Source organism: Rhinolophus sinicus, chromosome 14 (genome assembly GCF_057876585.1).
Source record: "Rhinolophus sinicus isolate RSI-liver-muscle chromosome 14, RSI-T2T, whole genome shotgun sequence".
Classification (NCBI taxonomy): Eukaryota; Metazoa; Chordata; class Mammalia; order Chiroptera; family Rhinolophidae; genus Rhinolophus; species Rhinolophus sinicus.
The window spans coordinates 38,945,196-38,959,256 of record NC_142514.1 but is presented as its reverse complement, the minus strand read 5'-3'; the positions used below and the strand labels follow the sequence as shown (position 1 = coordinate 38,959,256).

Below are 14,061 nucleotides of genomic sequence, written 5' to 3'. Positions count from 1 at the left end.
TCTGGTATTCTAGTAACACTTCATTGAGTCCTCACAACTATAAGATAGTTGTGATGAGCCCCATTTTACAGGTGAAAGAACTGAGGCTCAGAGGGATTAAGTAACTTGCCCAAAGTCACACAGCTGTTAAGAGGTGAGCCAAACTTGAACCCAGGCAGCCTGCCTCCAGATCTTTCACTTTTAACAACTACAACATGATCTTTGAAATTGCCAAAAAAAGATAGGTATTTAAAGTAAGCTTGTCTGGGAATAAGTGTCAGAATTCATTCCAAAGGTAAGGGCTTGGGGAACAAAGTGTTGTTTTAGGAAAAGGGTGGGAAAAGGTTTGATAATGACAGAACACTGGCAAGAGGTGGCCCTGTGATCTGATCCTCCACAGTGTGGCAAGACCGGAGGCAGGAGCCGGGAGACAGACATGCACTGAACACGTGGTGCGATCCACGACAGCAAGAGGCGCAGGACGGGGGAGCCCAGAGGAGGGAACGTCAGAGCTGAATCTTGGTGATGGGGAAAGGACCCGGCAGCAGGGCAGGGTTTAAACCTCAGCAGCAGAGCAAAGGGCTGCTGGCAGGTTTGCAGCTGGGTCCCTTCTCTAGTCAGGGAGAGCCCTCAGCCCAGGGGGACCCCGGTCCTGCCCATCCTACCTCACCTATTCTTGAAGGCGTTGTTCACGATGGCCTGGAGCACCAGGCGGTCCCCAACCTGGGATGGGCCCCGGAAGTGGAACATCTCAATGGCCTTCAGTGTAGGGTGGGCACGACACAGCCGGCTGGAGGAGGCCAGGGGTGGGGAGGACAGGAAAAATGTCCCTAATGCTTCAGCCACTGGCTTGAGCCAACCTCCTGCCCCCCGGCCCCATCCCCAGACCCAGCCAAAACCACATGCACCACCCTCTAGCCCACCCACTCCTAGCCAACCCATTGACAGTTTTGCCCAGAGCAACAGGGCTAAAGTTCCATTTCACAGCTTAGAATACTGAGGTCTAAGTGCATGGCTGGAGAGCAGCTGAGTTTAAGGTGACAGAAAAAAGCCTAGGGCAGGGCTTCGAGTAAGTCCCTTCCCCATTTTCCTTCCAACCTTTATACCTTAGCACCTGCTGTTCCTAATGCCTGGAAGCCCTCCCCTTACCCAAGCTACCCAAAGGCCCAGCTGAAGTGTTCTTCCTCTATCCAGGAAGCCTTCCCTGACTATATGGCTCTGATCTTCCTCTGAGATCTTATTGCACTCAGCCTGGGCTGCCCAAAACGCCATTGCTTATATGCTTTATGTTCCACCATTAAACACAGACGAGGAGCCACCAGAGCTGGGTTCTAAAAGGTGAGGAAACAATTGCCTAAGGAGGGTGTGGGTTGGGAAGAGCACTCCTGGCAGAGGGAACAGCAAGTACGAAGTCATGGAGGTACGAGAGTGTCAGTTAGTGAACGTCAGCTATCATAACTATGAAAAATGCCCTAATATTCAGGATAGAATAAGCCCAGGACAGGCAGAGGTTATAGAAAAGGGAAGGAATTATTTTCTCCTCTAGGGAGAAGAGAACAGTCAGAGAGGCTTCGTGGAAGATGGGAAGGGGAAGGGCAAATGGCTTGATTTTCAGAGAATGCAAAAAAAAGGAAGAGAGCCGCAGGGCCAGGTCAAGAAAGGCCCTGGTGCCAGGTCCAGGGGCTTGGCATTTCCCAGGCAGGAGATGGGAACCATGGAGGGCTTTTTAAGTCGAGGAAGAAATGGCCAGCTCACAGGAAATCATTGCTCGGTGGATCTCTCGGTCTGAATGTCCCAGGTTACTTTAACAGAACAGCCAAGATTCTGAAGCCTTGATGCCAAGACCAAGCCTGGGTTTCTCCCCCAAAGGGAGGTGGTCAAGGGAAGGAAGGGAGAAAGGAGGAGAAGCAGAGGCAGCACACTCTCCCCTCACCTGGCAGCGATGGTGGCTACGTTCTCCATCCAGGCCATGATCTGGCCCCCGAATGTATTGCCCTGGTGATTGGCGTGGGGGGGCAGGACCAGCTCCACACTCTCCACACGGGTCTTCTCAGCGGGCACCATGTCGCTGCAATCTCTGCTTTCCAGATCTGACCAAGGAGGGGCGGGCAGTGGGGGGAGGTGAGGAGTTTCCCAAGGGCAGACCCTCCCCATGCGCAGCCCGGGACCCACCACCACCACTCCACCCCACCCAGATGCTTTTATTTACTCAGCACCAAGTGAGCTGGACCTAGATAAGGAATGGGAGGAAAGCAGGTGAGAGCAATGAGGCTGGCACAGAGCAGAGGACAGAATGCTAGTGTTGAGACAAGACACATCTGGGTCTGAACCCCAGCTCCTCCCCATACAAGTCAAGTAACCTCTCTGAACCTCAATTTCTTCCCCTGTAAAGGGCAGATGTCAAACCCAACCCAATAGGACTGTGAAGATGAAATGTGATCAGAGTTCTAAAGTGCATGGTGCAAACTCAGGAGGCACGCTGAGTTCTGCCCTGCCTCTGCCCTGACATGCTCTTTCCCTCAGAGACAATGGCACTAGGACATCCTCATAGGAGAGGCAGGGCCCTGGGGGGTCAAGGAAGCAGATGCTATCATGCTCCACCCAACTCAAAGAGGTGCCCCTGCGCCTTTCATCTCCCAGGGAGAAAGACCTTGTCAGGGAGGGCACATCAAAGAGGTGACATTGTGCTTGGCTTGCAGGCTGCTCAGAGATGCCGTAGGCAGGGAGCAGGGGAGGTGAAAGGCCTGAGCCAAGGTCTGGAGGCAGGACGGCAGGGCAGTCACGAGGAGCAACCAGGCCTCGGCTTAGCTGGAGCTCAGGGCAAGTAAGGCACAACATCAGATGAGGCTGAGTGGTCAGCCAAGGGCCTGGATGCCAGGCTGGGGCATTCGGACTGACCTTTGGGCAGAAGGGCTGTCAGGACAGAAGGGACTTAGGAGGGCTGCAGTGGGATGGATGGCTCCAGAAGCTCGATGGAGGTAGGAAGGGATGGGCCTGCCCAGCCACAGCCACCAGGCCCAACGTAAATAGGGCATTTCACTGGGGTTAGCTAGTTCCATCTGCTCCCTCCCCACTCTGGACAGCTGAACTACCTTTGACTTGTCCTAAAATTGCCTCCTTTAGGTTTTAAGGAAGACTCTACCTCCTAATGTTCCGGGGATCAGTGAGCAAAAATCCGAGGTACCCTCTCTGGGCCTTTGCCCAACCTGTGTCCTCTATCAGGAAAACCCTTCTTCATCTCTCCATCTGTCAAAATCCTACCAGTGCACAGTAGTTCTGTGTGTGTTGGTATAGAACAAGCTCCAAGATGCACTTTTAAGGGGAAAGAAGCAAGATACAGAACAATATATACTGTATGTTCCCTTTTGGGTAAAAGGGGGGGCACTAAATAATATGCAGTGTGCTTAAATATGCAGGAAATATTTCTAGAAAGATACCCCAAAATGAGGAACAATAAGTGCCGGCAGGGAGTGGGGGCTGCATTTGGGGTAGGAGTATTGCTTTTTATTCCATCTATATCTCTATACCTATACCTATACCTACACCTATGCCTCTATCTATCTATCTATCTATCTATCTATCTATCTATCTATCTATCTATCTATCTATCATCTATCTACATGCTTTTAAAAAAATTCTAGAGTCTTCAAGGCCAAGCTCTATACTACCTTCCCAAATACTTTAAATCCTAGAGACCCAAATGAATTTTGTGAATGTCAAAGTGTTTTCCATATGTCTAAATTCCATCCTCATGCCTGCTGGGAGCTGGGTGAGAGGCCCAAACACCCCCCTTTCCTTGCAGGAGGCCTTGAGGCAAGAGGGCCAGCCAGGCCTGAGGCCACCAGTGGATGGACATCCCAAGGAGACTCCCTTCGTCCCTCTGCCAAGTGGGGCTCAGGGCAGAGGGGAGCACACAGCACGCCAGGTGCCCTCCCCAGCCCCAGCCGCTCACCATCCTGAATGGCACAGTTGGCCAGGAGGTCCTTGATGGTGTCTGCGTAGACCAGCCGCAAGCGCCGGCGCTCAGCCGCCACACTGTGCTCAGTCTTCTCCTCCTCTGTCCTTGGCGTGGTCTGCTTCAGCTTCACCTGTGGGCAGGTGTGGGGTGGGAGATGCTCAGGACAGGTTCCCTGAACTCGCACCAGGGCCTGTCCCCGCAGCTACCATCTCACGCCTGGGGCTGCTGGATGGTTAAAAGTTTGTCCCCATTTTCCTGTCTCTATGTGGTCTGACATATCATGTTCATCCTCCAAATGTCCCCAGTCCCCCTTCTTGGGCAAAGGCACAGAGGATGGGCAGAGGGGTCACAGCAGTACCTGAAAGGGAATGAGACCTGAATAAGCCTCATGTGAGATGCATAGGAAGACACGGGAAAAGGGGGGGGCGGGCAACTGGGGTCAAATCAGAGTGGGGGAGGGCCTTACTCTGGGGGCCCCTACCTTCACTCCTCTACCAACCGCTAGCTTTACCTCCCTGGTCCAAGCCTGTCATGATAGGCACCCAGGTGGCCCAGTAGCATCTAGCAACCAGGTGTAGCCACCTACCTTGGAGAGCTCCCGGTGGGCCACAAAGGTGGCTAAGGCCTTGCACACGTTCCACTGCTTCTCAGAGCACAGGTCCTCAGAGACCACCTGGATGCCCACCTGGAGAGGAAGAGTAGGTGGAGAGGTGAGGAGGGAAGAAATACAGCTCACCAACCTGAGGCCCCACAGCCCAGTGAGACAGGAGGTCCCACCCCAGGCCTGGCCTCTGCAATCTCTGTATCACTCATCAAGTCTAGGAGGCTAGACACTTGGAGTGGGTTCTAATTCTGCCCTTGGCTCCCTGGGAAACTTTGGGCAAGCCACTTTCCTCTGGGCGTGTTTCCTCGTCTGCAAAGGAGGGATGATCATACCGACCCTCACAGGACTATTGAGAGGATTAAAATGAGACCAAGTCTAGGAAAGGGCTTAAAGTGAGTAAAGTATTGGCTAAATTGAAAGGACAGACATGTGGGGAGTGTCTGAGGGGTGTCTGGGCATTTTGGGCTGCCCAGAGGCACAGTCAGGACTCTGCTCTCCCAGCCTCAGTGGCCCCTCAGTAACCACTGGCCCATCAGGGTGAAGTGACCTGGGTCTGACGTCCTGGGCAGGAAATAGAGTCCCTAACAGAGCCCTGTGCATCACCAAAGAGTCCTTCAACAAACCTGCAGCATAGGAATCATGCTCCCATTTTACAGATAAGGAGACAGAGACTGTTGAAAGTAAGCTAAAGGACTTAAGCCTAGTGCTCTCCCTGCTGCAGCCCCGCAGCCTCCAGGGTCAGGCACAGTGACCGTCTTCCCTGCATTTTTGCAACCACCTGACTGTTGCAGAGAGGATCTGAGGCTAGGTGTGAAGACCCAGGAGGCTGGAAGTCAAGTCCTATATTGGGAGCTATGTGGCTTGGTGACCTGGAACAAGTCCCTTCCCCTCCCTGGGCCTCAGTTTTCCCTTCTGTGTTATGGGGTGTTGGACAGGAAGATCCTTAGGATCCTGCTGCTGCTGGTCCAGAACTCTGCTGCCTCAACCAGGGCTCTGCAAGTGTGGGTGCGCCTGGGCTGGGGACTGAGAATGGAGAGGAGATAGAAAACCCGCCCAATACCCACTCACCCCAAGGCAGTGCCCGCCCCACACACCTCCATGCTGGAGTTGAAAGCCCGGTTCACCTTGGCCTTGATATTCACCACTTGTCCAACACTGGGAAAGAAAAGCAGGAGGTGAGCCTTCCAGAGGGGACGGAGGGAGGGAGCAGGGGCCCAGATACTTGTGGGCCTCTGCTGAGGGGAACTGGCAGGAGAATGTCAGGGCTTACAGAGTACAACCTGAGTCTGCAGTGTCACCTGAGGCCTCACAGCAAACCGGCAACATAGTGTTAGCACCCCTTTTACAGCAGAGGCAGCTGAGGGTGAGAGAAGTGGCATGATTTCATTCATCTGCCCCCTCTCTGCTGCTCCCCCTTGTCCAATGAATGCTTGAACTTGTTTTTGTGCTCGACTCAATGGTCCCCTCCTCACAGAAGCCCTCCCCACCTTCCTGTAGCCCCAGAAGTTTCACCCTCCTAACACTTCTTCCAGCAGATTGGCCTCTGTCTCCCTTACAATCCTTAAGCTCCACTGGGGCAAGGTCACCACTAGCACAGGCCTAGCACAGGGTAGGTCCTCCATAAATAGTGGCCCACTGACTTACTGCATTCACAGTTATTGAATGCCTACTAAGTGCAAGGGGCTACTAGCAGAGGCTGGGAAGGAAAATGAAAACGCTTAAAGGATGGCTACTATGTGCCAAGCACTACGTACTACCTCATTTGAGCCCCCAAACAAGCATAGCAAGGAGGTTTAGGAGGAATCTGAGCATCAGAGGAGGTAAGCTGCTTGCCCAAGGTCACCCAGCTAAAAAGTGACAGAGCCAGGGTTCTAGACTGATTCTGTTGACTGCACTGGCCCCGCTCTTTGCAGCTGCAGCCTGTCCCGCTGGAAGGATGCCCACCTCCAGAGGCACAACTAGAATCCCTGGAGGAGCCACCTATCCTGCCCTGTTCTGACTTGTTCATTTTTTTTTAGCTGTTCTGACAGTCATGTAAGGGACTGTCACTTTTAGTGACATGTGGAGGGATGAAGTGTCATGATGTCTGCACCTTACTTTCAAATGGTTTAGCAAAAAAGAGAGAGAGAGAAGTATATGTATGTGTTTATCTGTACATAGATAAAGCAAATTGAGCAAAATGTCCATTGCTGACTCTCAGTGATGGTGATCGTACTATTCAACTTTTCTAGAATTTTGCAAATTTTCATGATAAAAAAAAAACACTAAATTAAAGCTTCCATGATCCTCAAAATAAAAGTAAACGTTTATTTTCTGTAGTATTATTTTTAAAAAAAGAAAGAAATGTGTGACTCTCCCCACCCCCTACCAGTCCTCCTCCTCTCTAGCTTCCCCAAAAGCCAAGCGGACACCCATCTGGACTCTCGCGCTCCTCTTCCTGCCTGACTGTCCTCCATCCCACAGCTCAGGCTGAAACTGGCTCCTTCCCCAAGGTCACTTCCCAGCCTCCTTGGGGGCACCCTCAAGCCCCTAGCTCCCCAGCACCCCTCCATATCACAGAGAAGCAGCTCCCACAAACAAATCTGACCACTGTTCAAGGTCTTCCCCAGGACCACTTTAACTCTCAGGGGACAAAGGAACATGTCAAATGATGTCATGGTGATGCTAACAGCGACATCCAGACGATGGCGTACTCTAGAGAGCAAACGGCCATGTTTCCTTAACAAATAAATTTCAAGGAAAAAGGAGGGGGTGGCAAGGGAGAGAGGCAGATGGTGGGGAGAAAGTATAGGGGGAGGCGTAGCATCTATGGTTAAAAAAAAAAAAACTTAAGAAACATAGCAACCAATTGTAACCTTATTTACATCCTGACTTAACAAAAACTGTGACGCAAAACAAAATAGAAACAACTTCATGAGACGGTGTGGCTATGTGATGTTTGTGAGAATTATTGCTAATTTTGTTTCGGTGTGATAATGGCCCTGAGGTTAAGTTTAAAAAGAGTTCTTATCCCTTAGTGATATTTTGAAATATTTTTAAATTGCAAAAGTATAAACAAACAAAAAACCTTCTCCACCTTTCCTGGCCGCCAACCATGCTCCAGGCCCCTTCCCAGCTTGTCTTCCTACCCAGGATCCTCTCCAACTTTCCCTTCCACCCACACCCTCCTCTGCCCAGACTCACCTGCACTCTTCTGGGCTCTGCAGCAGGTCCATCCATCATGCATGCATCCCCCTGCCAGCCCTCTCTATCCCTAGCTCCTCTGAGTGCCAAAAACTGTGTTGGCAGCAGAGACCCAGAGCTGGCCCAGAACAGCTCTGTGGTTCTTTAAAGTGTCACTACATACAGTGCTGACAGTACTGGAGCCAGTTCAAACACCTCCTCCAGGAATCCCCCCTTGACTATCTTCTGTGGAACTACACCCACCCCCAGACATATAGGAAACGTAGTCCACTGGTTAAGAACAAGGGCTGTGGGGCCAGACTGCCTGCCTGGTAGTATATCCTGGGTCCTCCACTGGTTATACAACCTTAAGCAAGTTACTTCACTGCCCTGTGCCTCAGTTTCCTCACCTGTAAAATGAGGCTACTAATTGCCAGGACCTAATAGTGTTGTTCTGAGGATTAAAAAGGCATTCAAATAATGCATCAATATTGGATCAGTAATTGTGACAAAGGTATCATATGAATACAAGATGTTAATAGAGGATTTGGATGTGGGGTATATGGGAACTCTCTGGCCTATCTACAACTTTTTTGTAAATCAAAAACTGAGTCATTATAAAAGATATTAGGAAAAGTATTACAATGCACCCATATATCAGAGATCATTATTAGCCTGGCACTCACTCCTATTAATTGGAATTATGTTTCTACATCTGCCTCCCTGCAGAATGGGAGCTGCTGGTGCACAGAGACTCTGTGGGCCCCGGACCCAGCATGGGCCCTGGTCTGGAGAATGTGCAAGGAGTGACGAAGGACTGAATAAATGACAGGACTGGCCACACTTCTTCCTTGATGGCAACGCTCTGGGCACCCAGGAAGTCCTGAGGAAGCCCTTGCACTTGATGCCCTAGGCACGAATGGCAAGTCTAGGAGCAGGCCCAGAGGCAAGAGTGATATATGCAGCCCCTATGGTGCTGGGCTGAGGGCTTAGCATGCTCCTTGGGTCCCAGCAAAGCTCTGTGAAGACAAAGCTCAACACAGTGTAATGAAGAGCTTTCTAACTAGTACAGACATTAAAAAAAAAAAAAAAGAAAAAGCCCTAGGAGGTAGTGAGCTCCTCATCCCTGAAGGTATGTGAGCAGAGATTAAATGACCCAAGCTTCTGGCTCAGGCTTTGCTAAGGCACCTTATCTAGGGACCTCCCTACAGTCTAGTGACCCACAGAGAATGTCCTAGCTCAAAAAGGCATTCACGGATTGAATGTAATCCCTTCCATGTTGCAGATGAGAAAACTGAGGCCCAGAGACAGAGACTGACTTTCCCAAAGTCACTCAGCACCCCATGATGCTGTCTCCGCAACATCTAACTCCAAACCTGAAGCAACTTCCTTGGCGCCACCCTAACCAAGAGAACCCATCCCACTGCACCCAGCAGCAGGCCAGCTCCCAGCCCCCCGCTGTCCCAGAGACCCTGCAGAGGGATCATTCCTCCCCAGGGGGCTTCTCTTGCTCCATCTGCAAAGGCCCTTGGTCAGTCATGTCAGGTTCCAGGTAGGAGACAGGAAAGGGGGCCTGAGCTCATGGTGGGGAGCCCAGAAGGACAGAGAGGCAGGAGGGGCCACTTACCTAATAGTGTGCTCAAAATAGATATCGTCCATGGAGGCCGTGACGCAGGGACAGCCAGCATGCCTCTCCGCTGGCATCAGAGGAAGAAAGCCATGCGTTAGCAGTCTCCCATGTCACGCAGGTCTCTGAGCAAATGTCAGAGACCCTGAGATAAGGCCATGCCTTCTCACCCGCACCCCCACCCTTCTTCACTTTTCTTCTCCACGGTTACTACAGTTACACTATACCTCCGAGTTTTGTCTGCCTAGTGTCTCTCCCTTCCATTCAACTGCAAGTTACTTGAGGGCAAGGATTTTTGCCTGCTTGTTCAGTGCTATGTGCCAGTCCCAAACAGTGGCTGGCACATAGTAGACACTCAATAAGTAGCTGTTGAATGGATGAATGATCACACCTTGCTGTTCTACTTCTTGACCTAGAGCGGCTGCACCTCTGCCCACCTTCACCCACCTTTGTTTGCTTGCCTGAGTCATTCTTACCCTCAGGACTCTGCTCCCATGCCTTAGTCCCTCTAGAATCCCTTCTCTGCCCCCAGGGCTGGGTCAGTGTCTCTGGTTTGTTCTCCCACGGCCCCAATTTCACCTCCCTTCCCCAGTCCCCATAAAACAGTGCTGGGGGACAGCTGGGTCACCTGTCTGCCCCTGCCCCAAGACTATGAGCTCCCTGTGAGTTGGAGAATACTGGGACACCAAAAGGAATGAAAAAAGTTCGATTCAGCTCCACTGAATTCAGCTCAGTGTAGAGAGCTCTTTACGGCAAGCAGCATGATCTTGGCTCACAGCGCCCTCCCGCCAGTCCTGGAGCAGCCACATTCAAGGCCACGCTGTGTCAGAGCAGGGACCTAGGGGCACTCAGAGCTGGGGGGTTTGAGGGAGAGGGTGAGCCAGAGCTGAGCGTCAAGAAGGCATTTCAGGCAGGTGGTCCAGCATGAGCAAAGGCAGGGGTGAGGGACACATGTGGCACTCCTGGGGACAGTAACTAGCTCAGAAAAATCAAGGCCTCTCCTCTGAGCATGTGGGCCAGTGGGTGGAGCATGGCTATGCCAAGCACAGGCTCACCGGACAGGCAGGCCGTGGTGTCAATCCACTTGAGCAGCTGCCCCACGCTCAGCTCGGCACGCTGGTTGGTGTGGCAGGGCAGCACCACCTGGCTCATCTGTACCTCTGTGGGGTTCCGGTACCCGTCACTGTCTGCCATGGCACTGCTGTCCTCTGCACGTGACGCAGACTTCCGGGACTGGCGGTTGGAGAACACAGAGGCAAAGCCCTGGGGAATGGGGGGGGGGGGGGACAGAGAGGTCAGCTCACGGCAAGGTCCCCTCAGTCTGCTCATCTGTGAGACCTGAGGGCCAAAGGGAGAGGACCCCAACTCCAGGAGTGGTCACCACCCTCCAGCCCATAGCTCAGATCCCAGGGGGCCATCTGGGTGTCACTTACACCCAGCTTCCTTTAAGCCAAGGACTCCAGTGTTAACATGACCTTGGACCCAAAGGAGGGGGACGGTAGAGAAGAATCGTGCAGAGAATTTAATCCTCCTTGCTTCAGTTTGTGAACCAGCTTTTTAAAGTTTTGCCTCAGCTTGACCTTCATTCTTGAAAGATTCCCCTCTCTACACAGGGAGGCCTAGTGAGCCCTCAAGCCGTCAAGCCTGGGGATTTGTTCTCAACAGTGTTTCAAAAAGCAGCTCCTATTTCATGCCCCAAGGGTCCCTTCCTCTTCATATGACACCTCTGTTGGGTGCTCATTTGTTTTTAGCACTTAGCTCTACTGACTGGGAGGGCTCTGGGCAGTCACTGAGCAGCTGTGTGAACCCGGCCCGGGTTGCAGCAGCTGCCAGCTGGAGAACGAGCTGAGAAAATCCTCAAACTCATGAATCAGAGGTAGAGTTTCTGCCCAGGGCCCAGCTTCTCTCAGTCCCCAGGCAGAAGAAGTGGCGAGTGCCCAGCAGTCCCTTAGATGGGGTGGGATGGGGAAGGGGGCGTCAACCTGCCATCCCCTCTCTCTGGCCCACTCTCCTAATTAGACTGTGAACAGAATTGCATATTTCTGCATGTATGAGAAAAACTACAGGAGGGGCAAGCACATGAGTTCCAATTCTCATGGCCATTGCCAATTGTGGTGACGACAACGGTTGCCACCAACATTTGTATAGAACTAATTAAGTAGCAAATACTCTTCTAAGCACTTTACATGTACTAATTCAATTTTATCCACACAACAAACCCCCAAGGTAGGTTCATTATTATCCTCATCTTACAGATGAGGAAACTGAGGTCCAAATAAGTGGCAAAGCCCAGCTGTGCCCCCAGAGGTCTGGCTGCAGTCTGTAGTCCTACCCACCCCGCTGCACTACCTGCAGGGCCTCCTGTGGACGAGAAGAGAAGAAGGCCAGGGCCCTGGGCCTGAATTCATAAGCAAAGAGTGACACAACACGATGCTGACCCTGCCACCGCTGCAGATGGGGCAGTGACAGCTCAGGGCATTGACAGGTCTTGTACTGGGGGTCTGTACTGCTTGGATAATTCCCCCCCATAGCTAATTCAATAAATTCAAAACACACCAAGTTGATTTGTTCAAGGTCACTGACCCCTAAGTGGCAGAACTGGGATTTAAACGAGGCCTGTCTGACCCAGAACAGCTTGTGGGTCCCCAGAAAGGCAACTCATTCCCATGAGCCCCTGGGTACCAGGTACAGTGCTGGGCACTGAGGGGAGAAAAAGGAGGATAGTTCTCAGCTTGGGTGGAGGCCTATGAGCTGCCAGGCTGCCAGGCTTGCAGGCTCTAGCAGGCATCTCACAGGCTGCGGTGGTCCAAGCAGCAGGACTGTAACCATGGTAACCACTGCCAAGGAATTTTTAGCCTGGTATGCACTGGGGGCCTGCATGGAGATGGATGTAGGGGGGCTGCCTTTTGTTTTGTTTTTGTTTTTATTTGGGTGGCTGCCTTTCTGAGTGTGGGATACAGTAGAGGGATGAGGTAGGCAGACTGCATTCATCCACACTCTTCCCAAACCCCTCCCTCAGCCAGGGGTTCTGTACAGAACATTCCCGGAAGCAGCCCTGGAGAAAGCTTGGGAAATGAGGGAGGCAAGATGCAGAGGGTAAGCGGGCAGAAGAAAGAGAGCAGACCGTGTGGGGGTTCTGGGCAGTTCTGAGCACGCACACACAATGTCCCTGCTTCACAGGCATAATTTCACATCCACTGCCTCACTGGATCCTTACAGGAAGGCAGAGGGTAAGGACTGTTGACCCCATTTTACAGATGAGAAAACTGAGGATGGAAAAAGCCCTAGACCAGCCATCAGGACACCTGAATTCCTAGCCTGTCTATAATAGTTCTCACCTGGTCAATCCCCACTCCCACCAGCCTCCTATTTCCTGTTTACGAAAAGGAGTCCCTATCTTTCCAATGGACTCTACCTGCCTGGAGGCAGGATCCTTGACTCATTCACCGGAGCACCACCTCTGTACTGGCCCTGGGCCAAACACGGAGAATGCAAAGATAAAGCGGGCCAATCCCTTTGAGAAGTTCCTCCTCTAGTGCTCCTGCCTAGAAGCACCTGCCACACAGTAGGACCTCATCAAAGGTTTGTGGGATGAACAGAGACAGATGTGAGTTCAAATTCTAGCCCTGTCCTTCAGGTGCTGTGTAATCCTCAGCAAGTCCCCTTTCCTCCTGAGCCTCCTCTATCACTCACAAGGTAGGCAGGGACATGCCAGCCCTGGTTCCAAGATTCTGGGGTCTAACCCCTGCAGGGCTCTGGCACTCCCAGCTGAGATTTCCAGTGAGGAAGCTAAGGAGCCTTGTCACCCTGTCAGACAGGAAATACTGAGCTCCTTCAAGCAGGGCTGAGCTCCCACCCTCCCCACCCCCTGCAAGCTGAGGGACAAGCCTCACTGTGGTTGTCCCCTGACTCTCCTCAAAGAGAGGAGTACATAGCCCCTAGGCTGGAGCACCAGCGGAGGGGACAGAGCAGCAATGGTGGCCCAGGACACAGCCTCTCAGACTCCAACTCCTTCTTTGGCTCCAAGGCAGTCTGTCCATGTCAAGCCAGGCTAGGCCTCCTTCTCATCCCAACGAGGGCAGGCAGCCAGCCTGGGAGGCAGGGGCGTGTGCAGGCCAGGCAGGGTTTGGCCAATGGGGCCCCAGAGCCAGGCTGCTCCTCCCAGGGCCTGTCACGAGGAGAGCGAAGACCCTGGATGAAGTCAGGTTCTGGGGTGGTAGCCAGGCAGGCTGAGCCAAGGCAGCTGACAAAGAGGGCAGAGCCTACCATGAAGGTGGAGAGGGCATGTGAGGATCAGAGACGTGCCGTCTCAGATGGCAGCCATGCCAGGTTCTGGCCCCCAGCCACAGCTGCACTGGCCAGATTTGATAATCCCAGACTAGGCCTCAGCTGGCAACACCATGGGCTCTGTGTCCCTCCTTCTGAGCCAGCCACGCCACAGACCTGCTGGTCAGAGCAGGAGAGGCCACTTCTCCCAATTCCTTCACATGGAGGCACATGGAGGAAAAGGCTTTTTCAGGGTCACACAGCTCAGGAACCCGGATGAGCCCTCCTGGCCCAGGGCTCCTTCGAGGCAATTTGCCCACGGTACCACATTAACCAACTCCACCTGGATTTCCTCCCTCCCCAGGAGCCAAGTCCCAGGGATCCAACCTCCTAAAGCTCTCAGTCTACCCCACCACCCTGACACACTCAGGCCCTCGCACTGCTACTCGCTGGATTATTTCCATA

At 52.5% G+C, this 14,061-nt stretch overlaps 1 protein-coding gene across 1 annotated transcript in view; it reads right to left on the bottom strand.

Moving 5' to 3' along the window:
• The window catches only part of ACOT11 (acyl-CoA thioesterase 11), a 46,337-nt gene that overhangs the window by 12,776 nt on the left and 19,500 nt on the right, over positions 1 to 14,061 (bottom strand). Inside the window, exons 2-8 of the mRNA XM_019742864.3 lie at positions 10,386 to 10,593; positions 9,331 to 9,400; positions 5,636 to 5,696; positions 4,524 to 4,622; positions 3,932 to 4,067; positions 1,913 to 2,069; positions 650 to 769 (exon numbers count right to left, since the gene is read on the bottom strand). Of these exons, the coding sequence (XP_019598423.3) occupies positions 650 to 769; positions 1,913 to 2,069; positions 3,932 to 4,067; positions 4,524 to 4,622; positions 5,636 to 5,696; positions 9,331 to 9,400; positions 10,386 to 10,593 (851 nt within the window). The remainder of the gene's footprint in view (positions 1 to 649; positions 770 to 1,912; positions 2,070 to 3,931; positions 4,068 to 4,523; positions 4,623 to 5,635; positions 5,697 to 9,330; positions 9,401 to 10,385; positions 10,594 to 14,061) is intronic.